At 43.4% G+C, this 18,459-nt stretch overlaps 1 protein-coding gene across 9 annotated transcripts in view; it reads left to right on the forward strand.

Annotated features, from left to right (window-relative positions):
- Positions 1 to 18,459, forward strand: part of DST (dystonin) — a 1,789,835-nt gene that overhangs the window by 1,600,131 nt on the left and 171,245 nt on the right. For all 9 annotated transcript variants that reach the window (XM_069235771.1, XM_069235778.1, XM_069235775.1 and 6 more), the window contains 3 exons: positions 4,414 to 4,533; positions 4,658 to 4,765; positions 6,936 to 7,154. In XM_069235771.1, the coding sequence (XP_069091872.1) occupies positions 4,414 to 4,533; positions 4,658 to 4,765; positions 6,936 to 7,154 (447 nt within the window). The remainder of the gene's footprint in view (positions 1 to 4,413; positions 4,534 to 4,657; positions 4,766 to 6,935; positions 7,155 to 18,459) is intronic.

Raw genomic sequence — 18,459 nt, forward strand, 5'->3', positions numbered from 1 at the left:
CAGCCTTCAGAAATATATGACGTACACAGGATGATGCAATACCAGAGACAAAACTGCTAACAGTGATTTATTGGACCCCTGTACAAATGAGAACAAGTCTAAGCAGTTATGAATGGCTCGGTACTTTCATCTAGAGAACATAGAAATGCCTAGAAATACACCAAAGAGTAATCCCTTCACTCTGGGTCAAGGCGTTAGTTGGTAGTTCTAAATAAATCACCCTTATTCCTGCTTTCTACAGTTACACACAGAAACATTGCAAGGGGCAGTAGCGAGGGAGGCCTGACTACAGTATCGAAGCAAGATCGTCACCTCACACATCTCCCTTAGTCGATGAGACAAGTAGGTGGGCAAATGGGGATTGTCGGTTTACCCTGCTCCCCTCCCCGCCCCCCCCCACCCCACCACACACACAAACACACACACACTCATACACGGATGGAAAGGATGCTTACACCCAAGCTAGTATGTGATTGAAATGGGAGCACTATTAAACAAAGGTGTGACTGTCTCCGCCTCCCCCTAATTACGTTTGCCCGAAAAAAATAGTAGATAAAAACAAAATTATTGGCGAGTGTTGCAAGAGCAGGTGGCTTTCTTAAACACTGTTGTGCAGTTGCATGCCTTGAGCGGTCAGTTACAGTGCCCTGGAGTAAATTCATTATTGGTGGTTCGAGACTCTCATTTTCTTGCTCTGTGGCTACAAAATGAAAGGATGGCCCCTCGAGTCGAGCGTTGATGGAGCACAATACTTCCGTTTTTTACACCCCTCCCTTAGTTCACACATGGTGCTTGGCTGCCAATGCAATCATCAAGGGTCCAAAGGGGGCCGACTTGACACATCTGTTCACTAATGTGAGAATTTTAATGTCTGTGTACAAACACCGAAGACAAATACGTACCACCACCCAAACCAGATACTGCCTGTCAGCTGCTCTTAGCATTTTCTGTATCCAGCATATGGTGGGGTTAACGCATCACCGGACGGGGAAAGGAGGCGGGCGACAGCTCATAAATACTGCCACACTTAACGGGGTCGCTGTATAGCTTAGGGATTCGTTCCGAAAAATAGAAAAACACGTGAACAGATAGTAATTGGAAGCCTGTAAAAAGGCTTATGGTGCGAACTGGCTAGCATAGGTGGCATTCGCTCTCTTGCGCGCCTTTACTAAATATTGATGCACATTAAAAAACAGACATTCCCGTTTCTGCCTTTCAGACTACCGGTTGTCCGGTGGTGAAACCTTTGCTAAAACCACTTCCTTATTACTATCTTTACACACACTTCAGCTCACCAGAAATAGACGCAAACCTGTACTAGCGAAATAGAATTACATAATCTCCATGGTATTTTCTGCTTTCTGTTCATGACTTGTGCATGCATCCTTGGCCCAGGACACGTTCTTGCTGCCTTTTTCCATATTTGGCGTTCAGCAAAGGTTAGAGGGACGTTGCAAGGCAGTAATTTATAGTGAACGTGTGTATACATTATTTAAAAGGCCACTGGGTAAAAGTGTTGGAGTTGTGTTATGACCCCTCCCCCCAAGGATATTAATCGTGTGGAGCACACCGACTTAATTGGATTTAGTTGATTTGTAAGATTAGCGGAGTGGGGCTAAGAAAAGCGGGGTTAAAGACAACCTCTCCTAGATGGTGGCACATTCTCACAGAGAAGGTATGTTACCTTAAATATGTTTACTATATTTTGCAAAAAGAACTTGCATGGATACCAAACAGGATGCTTCCCCAGGAAGTGTACCGGCTTTTAGCTCTAAGTTTAATTTGCAAACACGACAGATTCAGCTCAGATAGTAAGATAGTGAGCGATGATGGTGGCGATAGCATTCCAATGTACATAAGAACACCAATTAGCCCTTAATATATTTAGCATTACCTTTAATTAATACCAATTGCATTATCAATACTGTAAGCTGCCAATGTGTGGGAGACTTAAAGGCTTATTCATTGGTAGACGTAACCATAATAACAGTCACACGGGGCGCTCCCATTATCACTTCAAACAAATCTGTTCATAGACAGCATATGTCTTCAACCAAGCCCTACCTCAACAACACTAAGAAACAATGACACAAACATTGGTATTCATTGAGCGACATTCAGTAACAACCGCACTTCACTTGTGGTGTGCCATTGAAACATTCAACAATGCGGAGGTTCAGCAACGCAAAGAGAATGGTGATCACGACTTGACTGAATATATCGCTCGTGTTCTCAGAATGGACGAAAGCACCTTTCTTAGACTCGTGCCACTATATGAGTAAACTACTGACCCCCAAAGAGCCTCAGCATCACATACGGAAAACATGTGAAAGGTGATCTTCCCATATCATGTTTCTGAAACTGCTGTTATCTGGTACCTTTGGCTGGCATTTTGTCACTAAAGAGAAGACGATTGAGTGAACCTGTCTAGCTATCGATTTATTGTTTGGTGGCTCTTTCGTTCCTATATTTAAATCAATCTGAAGACTAGAATGCGTTTCTAGCTGGTTACTTGTCAGTCTGTATTAGTCTATCCATGCCTCTAATGGAAAGCCTCATTTTTTAAGCAATAATCAAACATGACGTCTGTTTAACATATGGCTTCTCTTTTATGTATGCAAAATAAAAACTGTGCTACCCTTCAGTAATCAAATGTAGTATATTTACTTTAGTATTTTTGGGAACAGTGAGGCAGCTCAGCAGTGCATTCACTATAAATTATATCTAGATGTTGCAAGAAAGCTGTAGTTGTGTGTTGCCATTGCAAATACGGTACTGGGGCTGTAAAGGGAAAGAAAAAACATTACCATCTGCATTTTAAGGGGATAATTTGTATTTCTTCTTATTCAATAATGAGAGTTGATGTAAGTTTAAAAGTCTTATTAATCATATCAGTATCAAATTTACCAATATCAATCATCAGTTTAGTCAATGATCAAAAATAAGCAGTCAGTAATTCATAATCAATGCATCTGGTGCCTTCCATAAAGTAAAGCACCACAATACTAGAAATGAGAATGGTTAGCGGAAAGGAGGAAAAAGGTGTCAGTCAGAACCCATAACTAGCACAAAGCTTTAGTGTTAAATATCAGAGTCAATCACAGCAGAACTTCCCATAAATAGAGGTTCAGGAAACTCAGTAGAGTCCCAGCGTGAACAGCATAGATTCAGGCAGGGAAAAATGGCAAGTGCAATGGGGTAGCCTACTCTGGGAACAGGCACTATTATAGGCAGTATAATCATGTTACTTTGTTCTTCAGTCAGTCAGTCAGCTTTAGGTTTCTTCATGGGAGCAGGATCACTCCTTCGTCTTCTCACTAGGAATACAACAGCCCACAGACAGCCGTGTCAAGGGAAAGCCTTTTATCAAATACATTGTATAGGCTTCAACTTTCACGATTCATTTACCTTAAAAAAACTGCATTTGAAAGTATAAGCTTCTGCATTACCTCACTAAAGGATAGTTAGTTTATTCATTATTCTACGGTGTTCTTTGTATATGTAGAAACATTTGCAGAGTTAAGCAACAACATTTTAATTAAATTATTGTGTATTATGAAAATATGTCTGTGGCAAGGTCAGAAAACATAACATTTCCCATTTTCAAACTAGGTCAATTTGTCAAATAATACAGCTTCATCTATTCAAGCCCAATATGTGTTACCATGACGGCCTAGTGCATATCTTTGTATTTTAAAAGCATTTTAGTTTTCTTTTTTGAAATCTACAAGTTAATTCTGCATGTTATTACATTAATTTCACGATGTAAAAAATACTTTAACTAGAGCAACCACCATCATGCAGCAGCACAAAGCACCGCTGCTTTCCTGTTAGTGGCAGTGTTTATGGTGGCCCCTATTTTTAGCAGTGGCAAAACCAGTTACAGCTACTGAAGGGGCAAGGTAGACCTGTGACTTTGCATTTGTTACCCACAGACTTCTAGAACTACTCCTATTCCCCTGCTGGTGCCCCCCCCCCCCGATTTCTGTGCTCCTGCCCCCCTTTGGAACGTTGGCTTATGTGTCATTCTCTGGGACAATACTGGTTTTCCAGGTAGGGATGCAGGGTGCAGGTTGTTCTGGTGCTCAGTCTGGGGGTTTAATTGATGGTATATTGGAAAATGGATGCCGTTTCTCCAGGCCAAACTGATTGTATCAGTAAATGTTTGTCTATGTACAGGATTTCATATTAAGATTATTTTATCTAATGACTGTCAACATTTCTTCCAGGGGCTTTTGTCTAAATGCTAATTTATATGTTAACAGTCTGTCTTCAGTATAGAACAATGGCTATTGCTTGTGTACCTTGTTAAGTTTATGAGTATTTTGAACACCTGCTCTTGAGATCTTAAAACAAAGTATGAAAGTAAATGCTTGTGAGGTTTCTTCCTGAAGAAATTTTCTTTCTTCTTAGTTTGAGCATACTGCTGAAGCTGAGTTGTCTTGGATTAAAGAAACTGAGAAGAAGATTATGTCATTAGGTGACATTAGGTTAGAGCAAGACCAGACTACGGGTCAGCTTCAAACCCAAAAGGTAGGTATATTAGTTTGAGGTTTCAAAAATGCTGGAAATTCGACTTTTTCCTTCTTAAAACATTATTTTAAATATTTTACTCAATGTAGGATATCTTGTGATGTGTTTGCTTCTGCTTTCTTAGGCATTCACCATGGAAATATTACGACACAAAGATTCCATAGATCAGCTTGTGACTTCTGCGGATAAGATTATGTGTACGTGCACGGAGGAAGAGAAGCTGTCAATGAAGGTATATTCTTTCAGATCATATTGTGCGATTAATGCCCTTAAAGGCCAGGTGATCAAGCTTTGTGAGTTTTAACAGTTAAAAAGGTATAGATAACAAAAATGCCAAATGTTGCTAATTACGTCATGCCCTTGTCTTTAATGATGAATTTTACTTAATGAAAATCAAACAAGCCAAGGCACCGACTCTCTGTGCTGATGTACTTCACTCATAAGTATTTCAGCTTCACTTCACTGAATCAATCAGCTGGAGCAAACTTAATGCATGGATTTTCACTCCAACTGATTCTTAAGTTTTCTAGCTGTGGAAAAAACATTCGTAATTTTTCCAACAGAAGCATAAAACAAACATTGCTGTTTCTAATATTGAGCAGGATTAGGAAGGAGGCAATTAATAGAGGAATGAAGAGAATGAGCATGAAATAAGTTTATTTAGTTCTCATGGATGAATCAAAGGGGTACATTACATAACATGTGTCTGTCTGCAGGCACTGGAGAGATTGACATGCAAGTAGGATTTTCGATATAGGCTTGGCAAGCGCAATTTGATGCCTGCAAGTGGTGTAATATAATTCTTTTTGAAGCTGCTTGAATAGTAAATTAGTCAACTGTGCCTAACCTTTAAATGTGCTTGGGTATCTTTAAACAGTAGTCATTCAACTTTCGGAGACTTCTATCGAGTTTGACAGCAAAACACCAAGCAAGGTGTCCAATTGTAATCATGGGACATGCCAAATATGTACGGACTCTGCAAGGCAGTGTCCACATCAAGGCCTCCCCTTCCTCTTGGCCCTTCACAGGAAGTAATAATAAAACTGTGTCTATAAGAGAATATGAGCAATATATTTTTCAAAATCCTGAGCATGTTACAGCTCGGGCAAGCTACCTTAATGGACATGCTCAACTAGAATGGCAAAACAGTATTTATTTTAGAGCTCACTGATTTCTGTGAAAATCTTCTGTTAATATAACAACCAGCCATGTCACGATTGTGGCTGTAGCAGTAAATCCACAATGCAGTCTTCTTTTTGGTGTGTGGTTCTGTAAACTTGCACATGTGTCTCCCTCGTTTATGATGGAATGGAGAACCCCAATTTAAAGAGATCAAAACTAAAACTGAAGGGTATATTGCTTAACTTTCCCTCAGCCAGTGGTTTATCATTTGTTTATTCGCAGTGCCACTCAGACAGGTATTATACCTATGCAAATCAGTCTCAGCCTTTCTCCAGGTGGAAGAGTCCAGAAAGTCATGTTATGCCATGTCCAGTGCAATAGTTGGCAGCAACCCTAGAAGATCCTAACTATATTGGGCCTTATCACTGATGGTGTCTCTTGAATTTTAGGCACTCTTAGGTATAGTGTTAGTGATACAACTAAAAAGTGATGGGTTGAATGCTTGAATTAATCTCAGTCATTGGTAATTGTTTTGGGCATATTCAAGTTAATGTGTTACCCTTTGTGACACTACAAATTGGGCCCAACCATATGTAAGTCAGCTGTACTTCTGTTCCAATAAGAACAGTTTAGTTCAAGCTGCTAGGCCTTGTCCCCACTGAATCGAAGCACAAGCGACTCTAGACTCATATATTTTCCCAGGATATTACTTTACAGCAACATGGGATCGTATTAAATTCTCTTGGGTGTAGAGTGCCAATCTCTGAGAAATGACACACTTTTTTTTATTTCAAATGGAAATTATATGCCAAAATTGGTGTACGTTCTGCCTTTTACCTGTGTATTCGTCTTATCCGGTACCAATTTTACTGTAGTAGTTTGACATATTCAAATACTTCCTTCTTTGCACAGATACAGCCTAGACAGTCCTTCTCCATCCTGCAGTGTTGTAAAGCAATTCTGTTGCCAGAAATCTCAAGGGGCGAGGTAGGAGAAGAACACACCAAAATAAAGTGCTTCCATAACATGGAGAGCACTTTGAAATTATTAGCACATTTTCAGCTGTGGCAAGTACATCAGTGAAAAGGGCAGTTTTCAGATTATCCCTTACATTTTTTAAATCTACACAGGTCTCTCATGGAAGTGACTGTCCGGTAGCAGTAAAGTGCTGCCTCCAAAATTCTTTATGGTCTCAAACGTTTGATTCACTAATATTTGTGATCTACAAAGAAAAAACGCGAACATGGCAATTTTTCACAATTATGTTTTTTGTCTTGCAGAACAAGTTAGAAGCCCTGGAGAAGGACTATGATGCGTTATGCCAACTGAACTCCGAGAGGTACCTCCAGCTAGAGCGTGCCCAGTCACTGGTCAGCCAGTTTTGGGAAACATATGAGGAGCTTTGCCCTTGGCTTGAGGAAACCGAAACCATTATTTCACAGTTTCCAGCACCAGCTCTGGAATATGAAACTTTAAAACAGCAACAGGAGGAAATCAGGGTAAGCATGGTCTGTCAGAAATTCTTTAGCATTTATCAGAAGTCATAGATTGAATTGTTTACAGGACCCTTAGGAAAAAAGCCCTCTGCTGAGAACATTATAAAGTGAGCAACTGGTTGTAGACAGTGTTCAGCTTAAACCACGTCTCTGCGTACATCCACCGTGAGTGTAATGATGCTTTTTCATTGAATTAGTTTAATGGGTTTGAGCACACAGTATACATTTTAAGTCTGTTTTAGAGGTAGCTTCAGCTACCTTACCAGGCTACTGTTATAAAACTATAGGGAAATAAAATACATATAGGTAGAGGGATTTGAGTCAGCCTCTTCATCCATTTATCTATTAAGTATAATTCACATTGAAAATGGCGGCCACATCGGACACTTGCCGAGAACCTCCTCACCAGGCCCTACATATGCGGTAGTGGTCCCCTGAAATGGTCATTGCCTGGTTGCCAAGGGCCTGACACACCTTGTGGCACACTATCTTTGGCCCTTGGCCCGCGGAGGGAGAGGAATGGCAGGAGCTGGAGAGCCCGACTGGTGACAGCCTGTATCGGACTCGCGCTCCGGGCCTGCTTTGGAGGGGACTGTGCAGCGCCCCAGTGAACTGGTGAGCATAGTGACCCCAATTGCTCGCAGTGCTACCCAGGAAGCTTCCCTGTTGTCTTTTGTGTTGTGCGAGGCACGGCGACCTGCATGGAATCCCATTGGCCTGGAGTGCGAGACCTATCGTGGCTGCTCTGCCCCCTAGAGCCAAAATGAATAGGACCACAACTGGATGGCCTCAACCATGGAACTACTGCATCCCGGCTGCCATGAACCGAGGGTCGGCAGCCCCTGAGGGGATCACACAACAGCATGGCCTGCCCTCTGCTGGGCCTTGTGGCTGGGGCTTTGCACCATGAGAGGACTTTCCCCTGCCCTGGGTATCTGTGAGGATTTGGCGAGTGCTGCCGCCGGACCTAGTGGCCCGCAGGGCTGCCATCCCTACATATACCCAACCGAATGGGTGAAGACTGGTCAAGTGATATCAGACAGTTTTAGCATTTAGCAGGACACATGCCAGGGCTGCCCACTGCACACCCTCATTTTCGCAATGGTCATTGAAAATTCTTGCTTGCCCCTTGCGTAACCAAGCACATGACTGGGACATTCCTGAGTTAGGCACCCATCATACCATATCACTTTGTGCAGATGACGCCCTGGTCTACCTATGAGACGTCAGGGCCGCTCTCCCTGATCTCATACACCTATTGGTTAAATTTGGAGATCAGGCCTGTGGGTGAACTGGCCCAAGTCCTATTTATTCCCCTTGGCACTGTGCCTGGCGCCATATAGGACCAAGACAACAAGTATGCGTCTTCATTGGTGCTACGACTCCTTCAAATACCTGGGAATGCAGATTTATCACACAGAGAGAGACCTTCAGGAGGGCAACCTTGACAGGGCAGTTGGTTCTATCCACTGAACCATGCCCTTTTGGTGGTTGTTACCTTTGTCCCTTCTAGGTCGGGTTGCCATATCCAAAATGTTAGTGCTGCCCCAGTTACTGTGTTACTTTGCAGCCGTGTTAGGCGCGCTTCTGCGGCATATTCTGGATTTTTAATGGCCTCTTACTATAATTGATATGAATTGGCAATCGTCGCTGTGTTGCTTTGTCCATGATCCAGCGCCTGCTGCTGGAGGGTGGACTTGGGGCTCCCAATTTTGAACTTTACTATGCAGCCGCACAGCTACGTGGTATGCTCTGTCACCTGCCCAGAAATACCGCTAGTCCAAGGGGTGTTGGATGGTGTGAGTATTTACACCTGGCTGTCCAACTCTGGCATCCACCCTGGCACGAAACGACTTAGATGGCGGTGGTCTGCGCTTGCTGGTGCGGATTTGTACACCCTAGGATTCCCCACCTCCCATACTCACTTGCAATTGCCATCTAGGACCTACTGAAACTATGGAGAACTATTTGGAACACCAACACGGATCTCTGGAGGGCTACAGGCAATGGGCAAGTAGGGGACCTCTGTCTTGAGAGGGTAATTATGTTCTTTCGGTACATTATAGATACTTACGGCCTGACTGATCGCCAGTTCTTAACGTACTAGACTATACAACAGGTGTTGTGAACTGCTTGGGATACTGGGGAGGAGGAACCCCCACCTCGAAGGTGCTGCACACACTGCTGTCCTCCGGTAGCACACAGCATGCTATCATCACTCTAGACCTCACCGCACTGCATGATAAGCTCACTGGCTAGGTGGGACGCAGCGCTGCTTCAGCCTTTGTTGGATTGGTTTAGGAGGTATCCCACAACCCCAGGTTCAGGTTCACACAGTTAAATTATGTTCATCAGGCCTACATTGCACCTGAACACCTCAAGTGTATGTTTTCAGTGCTCTCTCCTGCCTGCCCCCATTGCATGTTACAGGAAGCAGGGTTCTACCACATGGTGCAACAACCAACCTGGCACAAGGTGAGTGTAGTAGTTACAGAACTGGCAACACATGCCTTCTCTCCTACACCCTCCTCTTGCCTGTTAGGGCTTTGTCCCCGTAAGAAAGGTGACTAACACTTGCATATATCTATTTATCTTGCTTTTGTTTTATTTAAACTTCTGGTTGGCCATGGCCTGGGAGGCGCCTGCCCTGCCTGATCTCCAACAGTGGCTCTGTTACCTAGTAACATGGACCCATACAGAGACTCATGCTCTTCTGTGGCTCCGGATATGGGGCATGTCCCGATCCAGTGGCGAGAGTTGGGGGTCCATTCTGCTTAATGAGGAAGCCAAGAACGATATGTGGCACCTCTGAGCCCATACTCACCTCTCTAATACTTAGAATGGTGCATATTGACACACGGATGATGAGTGACAAGTGAGGAATACTGGACCTAGTAGCTACCTGAAAGATACATTCTACATCCCTCAGCATGCATGACTGCTTCCCCTGCATTTAACACGACTCCATTGTCAGCCCCACCCTGGAATGGGGTCTCTTTCCTCCCTCTGCCCCCATGCGTCATAGCTACACACATTACTAACTTTTCACACCTAATGGACACCCCTCCGAGTTGTCCCCTCCCTTCCTCATAAAATACTCTACTCATTACTTCGACTGTGCACTATCATGAGCTTGTTTATCTCTGTTAAGATGTTTTGTGTGATACAACAGTGTTTGTTACTGATACCCTTAAAATAGACACAATAGTGCCACTAAGTATATTGGTTGATAAATGGTTGCTGCAAATGCCGTATGTTGTTTGAACTCTTTGCCTGCTGCAATAAATGTAGCAGCTGTTTCATTATGAGAATAAAACCTAATAAACACATAAAAAAAAAAAATTAGCATTCACATTTAGCTGCTGTCCACCACACCCTATAGCACGGGACAGTGGGCCAACACACTTGACCGATTGGCTCTCTTGTTGTGAGTGATCAGCATTTTTGCCTTATCTCATGTACAATCTGCCTAAAAGGAGATTCAATGTCTTCAATGTCTGGTTTGACAGGGTAATACTTGACTTTGTGAATGTTTTTTACTTTCCACTCATTAGTATATTAGCTATTCTTGTGTGTTTAGGCTGTCTTCAAATTACAGCAATTCAGACTCAATTGTACATTTACTTTGCATTAATTATGAATCACATTTTCATGTGATAATCATTAAAAATAACAAAATTTCCATACCTGTTTTAAGTACACCTTCCCATATATGGCTCTTCTGTATACGCAGCGCCATATTTACTTTTCTTCCCTAATGTTATTGTGGCATATGCCTACAAAAAAGTTTTTATAATTAACCTACTCTCCAGTTTGCCAAGGCCAGACATATTCGCTTTGTCACTGCATGCTTGTTTCAGTGATGACATTTTCAGTATATATTTTATCAATTCTGTACTGTACTTAGGCTATCGCTATTTTGACGTAAGATTTTTTTTAGCTAAATATATATTAACAAATCAAACTCTTATATGCTGAGTGGCACTGACAATTAAATGCTTCACTCAAAAACAACAGTACCTTTTCAAGTGTCTCCATTGCGAGATGTGGAAGAGCGGTACAGCCAGAGCATCCTATTTGAGGCACCAGATACTACTGGGGTCTGTTGGTAAATGTTTTGATGGCAGCAGGTTTTAAATACCAGACGGTCTCCTTTACATCGTCCTAAAACATAAGAGTTACCCACAGACAACTTTCAGTGCCTTCCAAGGACACCCCAGAAATGGAACAAAGATGAGTGGTTGGGTGCACCTTGCTCTTAACTCTCTTAGATCTCTGCACACTTGATGGAAGCAGCAGTAATGTGCTCATTACTTATCTATTTCCTTTTGAAATACCGATTGAGAAAAGGAAATGAGGGCCGGTGTGGGAAAGACTTCAGGAACCTTTCACTTGGAAAGGTGCAGAGATTCCTATTGTTACCACTAAATATGTATTTATGTATGAATGGAGTGTTTCTACTGCAAATACTCTACATAGGATCATGGTGGTGGTATAAATGATTGTGCTAATGAATATCAACACTCTATAGCAGTACAGAAATGTCTGTTAGAGACTCCTAATTTCAGATTCCTCACCTTTTAAATATTCCACAGGCGTCAATCTGGATCTGTAAACTCTTGAGCAGTACTTTTACATGCCAGTAGGTGGTGCCGTGCGGCTTCAAACTGTGGCTGATCCACTCCAAAAATGACATACAGAGCCCATGTAGTTTTTTGACAACATTTTTCAGTGTGCAAGGGAAATGGCTCCTCCGAAGACAACAGGTTTCAAACCCTGTAAAGAGTGCTGTAAGCAAATGTCTGTAACAGATCATCACCAGGTTTGCCTGTGGAATCTGGGGTCAAGCCACAAATCTAATATCTGCACTAACTGTGTGTTGATGAACCCAAAGGCTTTATGGGACCTGTAGAGAAAGCTCTACGTTGCCAAGAATTAGGTGACCCCAAATTGTGACAGTTCCTTGCCAAGGGTTGGTCTCGATGGTCTTCCTGGTATAAGAGCCTCAGGAGTCAATCCCAAAGTTGTTTGTCTTTGCGCTCCAAATATTCTGGTAAGTTGAAGAAGCTCAAAAAATCCATTTGGGACTCCGCCCCCTCCTGCCACTCTCTAGAGTGCTGAGAGGGCGTGCACTCTCCAATGCCTCTCAATCTCGCTTCCGAAGTCAGGCGATGTCGTAGCCCAACTCTCAACTCGTCAAAGCACAACCTGAGTTTCCAGGGCTGTCTGCGATACACAATCAGATCCAAGAGTTCTGTGAGGCAATGCCCTCGCTCTTCTGATCCCTTCCAACTCCCACTGGTGTGCCTTTGGCCCCTTGGAGCCGCATGGTCCTCCATCTGTGTTGCTGCCAGCTGGTTTGGCATTGGCACCAGGTAACACTCCGGATCTGTCACCGGCTCACTTCTGGCACCTAACCGATTCCGATTCTACAACCTACGCCAGTCCCTTGAACATTGACACCAACATCAACTCCATTGATGCCGGAGGTGGAAGTGGCCATTGAGGTCTCCGGCTTCGAGTCGGTACCACAAGACCCTGCTCCTAGGTAGGTCATTGTTGAATCACAACCTGCACCACTTGACATTCGACCTCCTCAAGGAACATCCCACACAGTATATTCCTTGTTTGCCACAGTTTATGGCAATAGTTATGACGTAGGGGACAAGATTGTCCAGCTCTACAATGAAGATAACTTGTATAATGAACTACAAGATGTCATTTACCTCGACACCTCTCTTGACTCTGGCCTTCTCACACCTCTAGGTCCTGCCACTGAAGAGGGTGTTTTTTGAGATGGTCATATGAAGGACAGCCGAAGTTCTCGACCTACAGCTCCCCACCTTAGAGGTCAAAACCAAGTGTGAAGTTTGAGTGACGTTCTCCAGCCAGGGCAAACTACCACCAAACCCATACTACCCTTTTATAAGGCCCTCACTGATACCCTTCTAGGGACCTGGGACAAATCTTGCTGTGGCCCCTGATAAACCACCAAATTGCGTAACACACTGAAATGCCTCTGGCGATCCTGCATTTTTGACTTGGCGCCCCCCTCCAGAGAGCTTAGAGGTGCAGGCATTGACTAGCTGGACTAATCCAAACAGTTTACTGACTCCTCCTCCCCCACAGATGGGAGTCCAAAGGGTAGACACATTTAGTAAGATTGTATTTTCTTACACCAGTTTGCCTCTCAGGTAGACGCTGTTTCCATGGTCTTTGAGTATCAATGGCTCAGGACCTCTTAGGTGTCCCAGAAGACCTCCAACCTGCCCTCAGCCAAGCTATACAGGACGGAAATGATACAGCCATGATGACAATTCGTTGTGTGGCTTGGACATCACTGATTCCATTGTGTGAGCCATTGTTACCAGCATCAACATTCACCTCCACACCAGGCTGCACTTGAGAGAGGTAGATTCCTCTAAGGACTGGTTCAAAGTGAGCAGGGCCACAGCACACTTCCTTGGTTTGTGTGCCTCGTCTCACCACTATATAAGCCCTACAGATCCTATTACAGTTTTGGCTGACATACTTCATACAGGCAGCCAATTCAGCCTCAACAAGGTGCCCAGCATTTCGTGCCATGGCGCCAACCAGCCCTGCAGCCAAGGTCAGTGAGCCACTCAGCCGGCTCCCCTTTGCCACCCACAGCCCCACCTACAAAATCTCGTTAGGATCCAACGATTCCTGACAGGAACTGCAGGCCATTTTGGCTAGAGGGGCTATCGAGAGGGTCCTAGCAGCAGAAGTAGGCTGTGTGTGCCAAAGATGGACAGAGTCCTTTGTCCTATTTTAGACCTGCACCATCTCAATGACTTCCTCTGGAAGGACACATTAGGAATGCTAATACTGGCCTATGTGTTATCTGCCTACAACCCTGGAGACTGGATGGTATTGTTGGCTCTGCAAGACACCTATTTCCATATACCCATCCTCCCTGACAATCAGCTCCACCTGTGGTTCATAGTGGAACAGGAGCATTGTCAATTTGCTGTGCTCCCCTTTGGTTTCTACCAAGCCTCTTAGGTGTTCACTGAAGTGATGTCAATGGTAGCAGCACACCTTTGGCGGTCAGGGTCCCAGTCATTGAGGCAGGGCAATGACTAGCTGTTGTAGGTGGCCAAAGCTATTCTGGACATGGTTCAGTTTTGTGCCTTTTCCCTGGAATGGATATTTCAGGACATTCACGCTATGATACTGATCTTTCAGCCTCTGTCCTGGGTTTCAATGAAGTCAACTCTGAGCCTACTGGGACTGATGGCCTCCTACATCCTGCATGTCAAGCACACTAGGTGGCACATTTGGGCTCAGCATTGGGTCCTGAAGACCCAGTAGGCCCAACATTAAGGGGACCTCTCTGACCACATCCACATTTCGGAGGAGATTGTTAAAGACTTCCAGTGATGGTTACTGGACCAAGGTTGGGTCAGCGGCAGCCACTTTCAGCCTACCCCACCCAGAGCTGACAGTGGTGACTGAAGCATCCTTTCTGTGTTGGAACAGGCAATGGAAAAGGTGGAGATCAGAAGTCTCTGGTCTCCAGAGGAATACCCGCTCCATATAAACCTCCTGGAGCTATGGGCCATCCACTTGTCATTAAAAGACTTCCTTCCATCCAGAAATGGAAGTCTGGTACAGGAGCTTAGTGTCAACACCACGGCCATGTGGTATTGTAGCAAGCAGGGAAGACTGGGGTTCTGGGTCTTGTGCCAGGAGGCACTATGCCTCTGGAAATCACTAGACCATAAAGGGATGTTCCTTGTGGTGAACCCCTAGGCAGGATCTTTGAATGCCAGTTGTCCTTGAGACTGCAGATTATTAATGTAATCTCAAAAGGTATTTTTATTCTCCGGGCAGTTAAAGAAACTTTATTCAAACCTGTCCCCGGTAGCTGAGAAAACTATCATGGAAGTAGTGGTTGGTGGTAGCATAGACTATGCCAATAGTATCTACTTAGATTTTCCAGAATGTGGTCTAAAGGGATTACAACTGCTCCAAAATGCAGCTGCTAAACTGGTGTTTAAGGCTTCTCGTAGATCACGTACCTTACCTCTCTTAAAACATTTACACTGGCTACCAATAACACACCTTATTCAACTTAAGCTTTGCTGCTAGTCTTTGAGGCTGACATCGATTAGCCCCAGATTTTCTTATTGGATGTGTAATTAGATATTTCCCAACAAGGACATTGCACTTGTCGAAAGCCAATCTTTTAGTGGTACCCTGTGTTTGTAATACAAGTCAGAGGACGGATGTTTTTATTGCTTGCCATTTAGGCCTGGAACTCTCTTCCGCTGCCTATCCAGTCATTTACAGCAATGGAAACTTTCAGACATGCAATAAAAACTTGGCTGTTTAAGAAAACATTTGGCTCATGAATATAGGGCCTCCCATAAGCAGTACAGTTTCTTATTGGTCTTAGTGTCTTGCTATCCTTGGGTGAACAAGCATTCAACAAGTGTGACTAACCATGACAAGTGAGAACAAGCTCAGCAGTCAACGCATAGCAGATCATGAGTGGCACTTGCAACCAGAAGTGATGCATAGTCTCACCCCTCATTGGTAGATCCTTGGCTTGAACTATTCACCCTCACAGAAAACCTGCAAAGTCAGCAGCTCTGTACGTTTGAGTTTCCAATGCATCTCTTGCACGGAGATGCTTTCTGCATAGGGTGGAATGCTTTGGGCCCTCCTAGGGTCTGTATGCTTTCCGCACATCAAGTTCTGATGAAGATCAGGACCAACTGATACCGGGGTATTCTTGTGTCCCTAGATTTGTCACAGAGTATCATATCCAGATCACTTGGCGGATGTGCTTTTGCAGCAGCTGGGCATGGTTCTGCACCCAGGCTTTGCACGCTCCACCTTAATGCTTGGAGATTGAGCAGTGACAGCTGAGCACCTTTGACCTTCCTCCGGAGGTGATTGATGTCATCTTCGCAGCCAGGCATCCCTCTAAAAATGATATATGCTTGTTCTTGAGACACATTTGTGGATTAGTGCAGCACACATCAGATTGAACCCATCCAGGCTAGGTTGTCTTGTCATTTTGTCGTTTGTGTTGTCCCACTGTCGGCAAGGCTTTGCTTTGCTTTGGGTAGAGATAAAGGGTACCAGCCCTCATTATTTAAATAACACCTGTCCATCCCTCTCCTTTTGTCATGCCACAGTTGGAACTTAACTTTGTCCTCACATATTTGATGTGCACTCCCTTTGAGTCGCTTCACAGCTGTCCTTTGTAACTTCTCACCCTCAAGATGGTGTTCCCCGTCACCATCACATCGGCGCAGTGAGGGAGTTCAACTTTAAACTCTTTGTGTTAACTTAATATACACCACTTTCTTCCCAGACAAACTGCTTCTCTGGATGCAAGGATCCTGCTTGCCAAAAGTGGTGACACTGTTCCATATCAACCAAACTAGCATCCTTCCGGCATTCTATTATCCACCTTACTGCTCTAAGACAGAGGAGAGACTTTGGGGGTTATTCCAACTTTGGAGGAAGTGGTAATCCGTCCCAAAAGTGACGGTAAAGTGACGGATATACCACCAGCCGTATTACAAGTCCATTATATCCTATGGAACTCATAATACGGCTGGTGGTAAATCCGTCACATTTGGGACGGATTACCACCTTCTCCAAAGTTGGAATAACCCCCTTTATCTTTTAGACCCTGAAAGAACACTGAGCTTTTAGATTGATCATACCAGAGAAAACAAAGTGGACGGTCAAATGTTTATGGGGTTTGCTGGAGCAAAGGTACTTCTCAAAAGTTTGCAGACCCAGTCTGACCCCTGGAGAATATTCAAAATGTGTGGAATCTGCAGTTAGATAGAGTCTGCACCAGAAAGAGGGTTACTGAATGTAGGTAACCTGTTAATTGTGGAATAGAATATTGAAGGGCAAAATATTGAAAGGTATGTGCTTATAGGGAAGTATGGATTTAATATTTCTCACTGAATGTCTGCATCGCTTGAAGGTGTATATATCGCCAAGATATATGTGATGTTAGATGTAGAAAGTCTGACTATCGGTATTGTCTAACAGAGTTAAACACACATCAATGCTTATTTTTAACAGTGTATCTTAATGTGACACTCAGTATTACATCCACTGGTACCTTTGTCAGTTTTGACGCCATTTTCGGCTCACCAACTGTAAATCTATGTTTTACTATTATAAAGAATTTCTTTCCTCGCTAGCTGACTTTAGCTGACATATATCTTTCTGCGTTTGTCGTTTTTTCACCAAAGATCTTAGCTTGGGGTTGAGACACAGTTCAAGATGAAATGGTAATTCAATTGTACTGTGCTCTACAAAATTAGTTTACATTTAAATGGACTCTTCGTTCAAGCCAGTAAAGATGTGGAGAACTAGATGTCCGTCCTCATTAACAATGTATTTCATTCCAGATTATGACGTTTAATATGGGGCGACTGATCATATTAATGTCATGGCCTAGATATATGGCGTTTTTGGGAGCTACGTTTTAATTGAGTCTTATTCGGGATTTATTAATACATTTTGTCATCTGCAAGTTACAAGTTGTAAGCCCAGACACAGGGATAAAAGCTGCAGCACTTGGATAACACTGAAAATGAGAAGTAGAATTATATGCTTGTCCCTTGAAAAGTGAGTTATAGATATCCGTTTCCTGGCTGTTCGAATCTGTTGTCATTTACTAAGTATTACACCCTGCTATCATTAAACCTGCACAGTAAACTTCAGTCAGCATTATATCGAGAAATTAGTAAGAGTGGACAAATTGGATCATTGCCCAGCTTGAAGAGACATATTTATATCAGGCATTCTTTCATAATGCAACTGATGTTGGCTTCTTAAACTAATGATTCATTTACAGACCAATGATTCATTTATAGTCAGATACTGATGTTCCATAATGTTCTCAGCAGTTAATTATGGCTTTCAAATGTATATGACTTCTGTCTTGACAAAAACTACACTGCCAGAGGTTCATGGCATTCATTCTTTTGTTGTTGAAGCTGAAAGTAAAACCCTCCGCCCTCTCCCACTCCTCTGGCATCGTACCATGCATGTTTTGCTTTGTCCGGCTCTGCAAACTGCACAGTTTATGATTTTATTATTACTAACTCCGAGTTTATGTGATCAACATGCTGTACAGGTTCATATTCAGCTGGCATTGAGCTGCACCTCGTAGCTGTGTATGTTTAGGCCATCTCCTTCTGGCAGCCACCTTACAGTGGGTTCTCGTTTCTGCTTCACTCAAGCATGTTCTTTTGTCCTGTAGAGACAGATGGGTGCACCAGCTGAAATAGAGATATCTCAA

The sequence above is a fragment of the Pleurodeles waltl genome, chromosome 5 (assembly GCF_031143425.1).
Source record: "Pleurodeles waltl isolate 20211129_DDA chromosome 5, aPleWal1.hap1.20221129, whole genome shotgun sequence".
NCBI lineage: Eukaryota > Metazoa > Chordata > Amphibia > Caudata > Salamandridae > Pleurodeles > Pleurodeles waltl.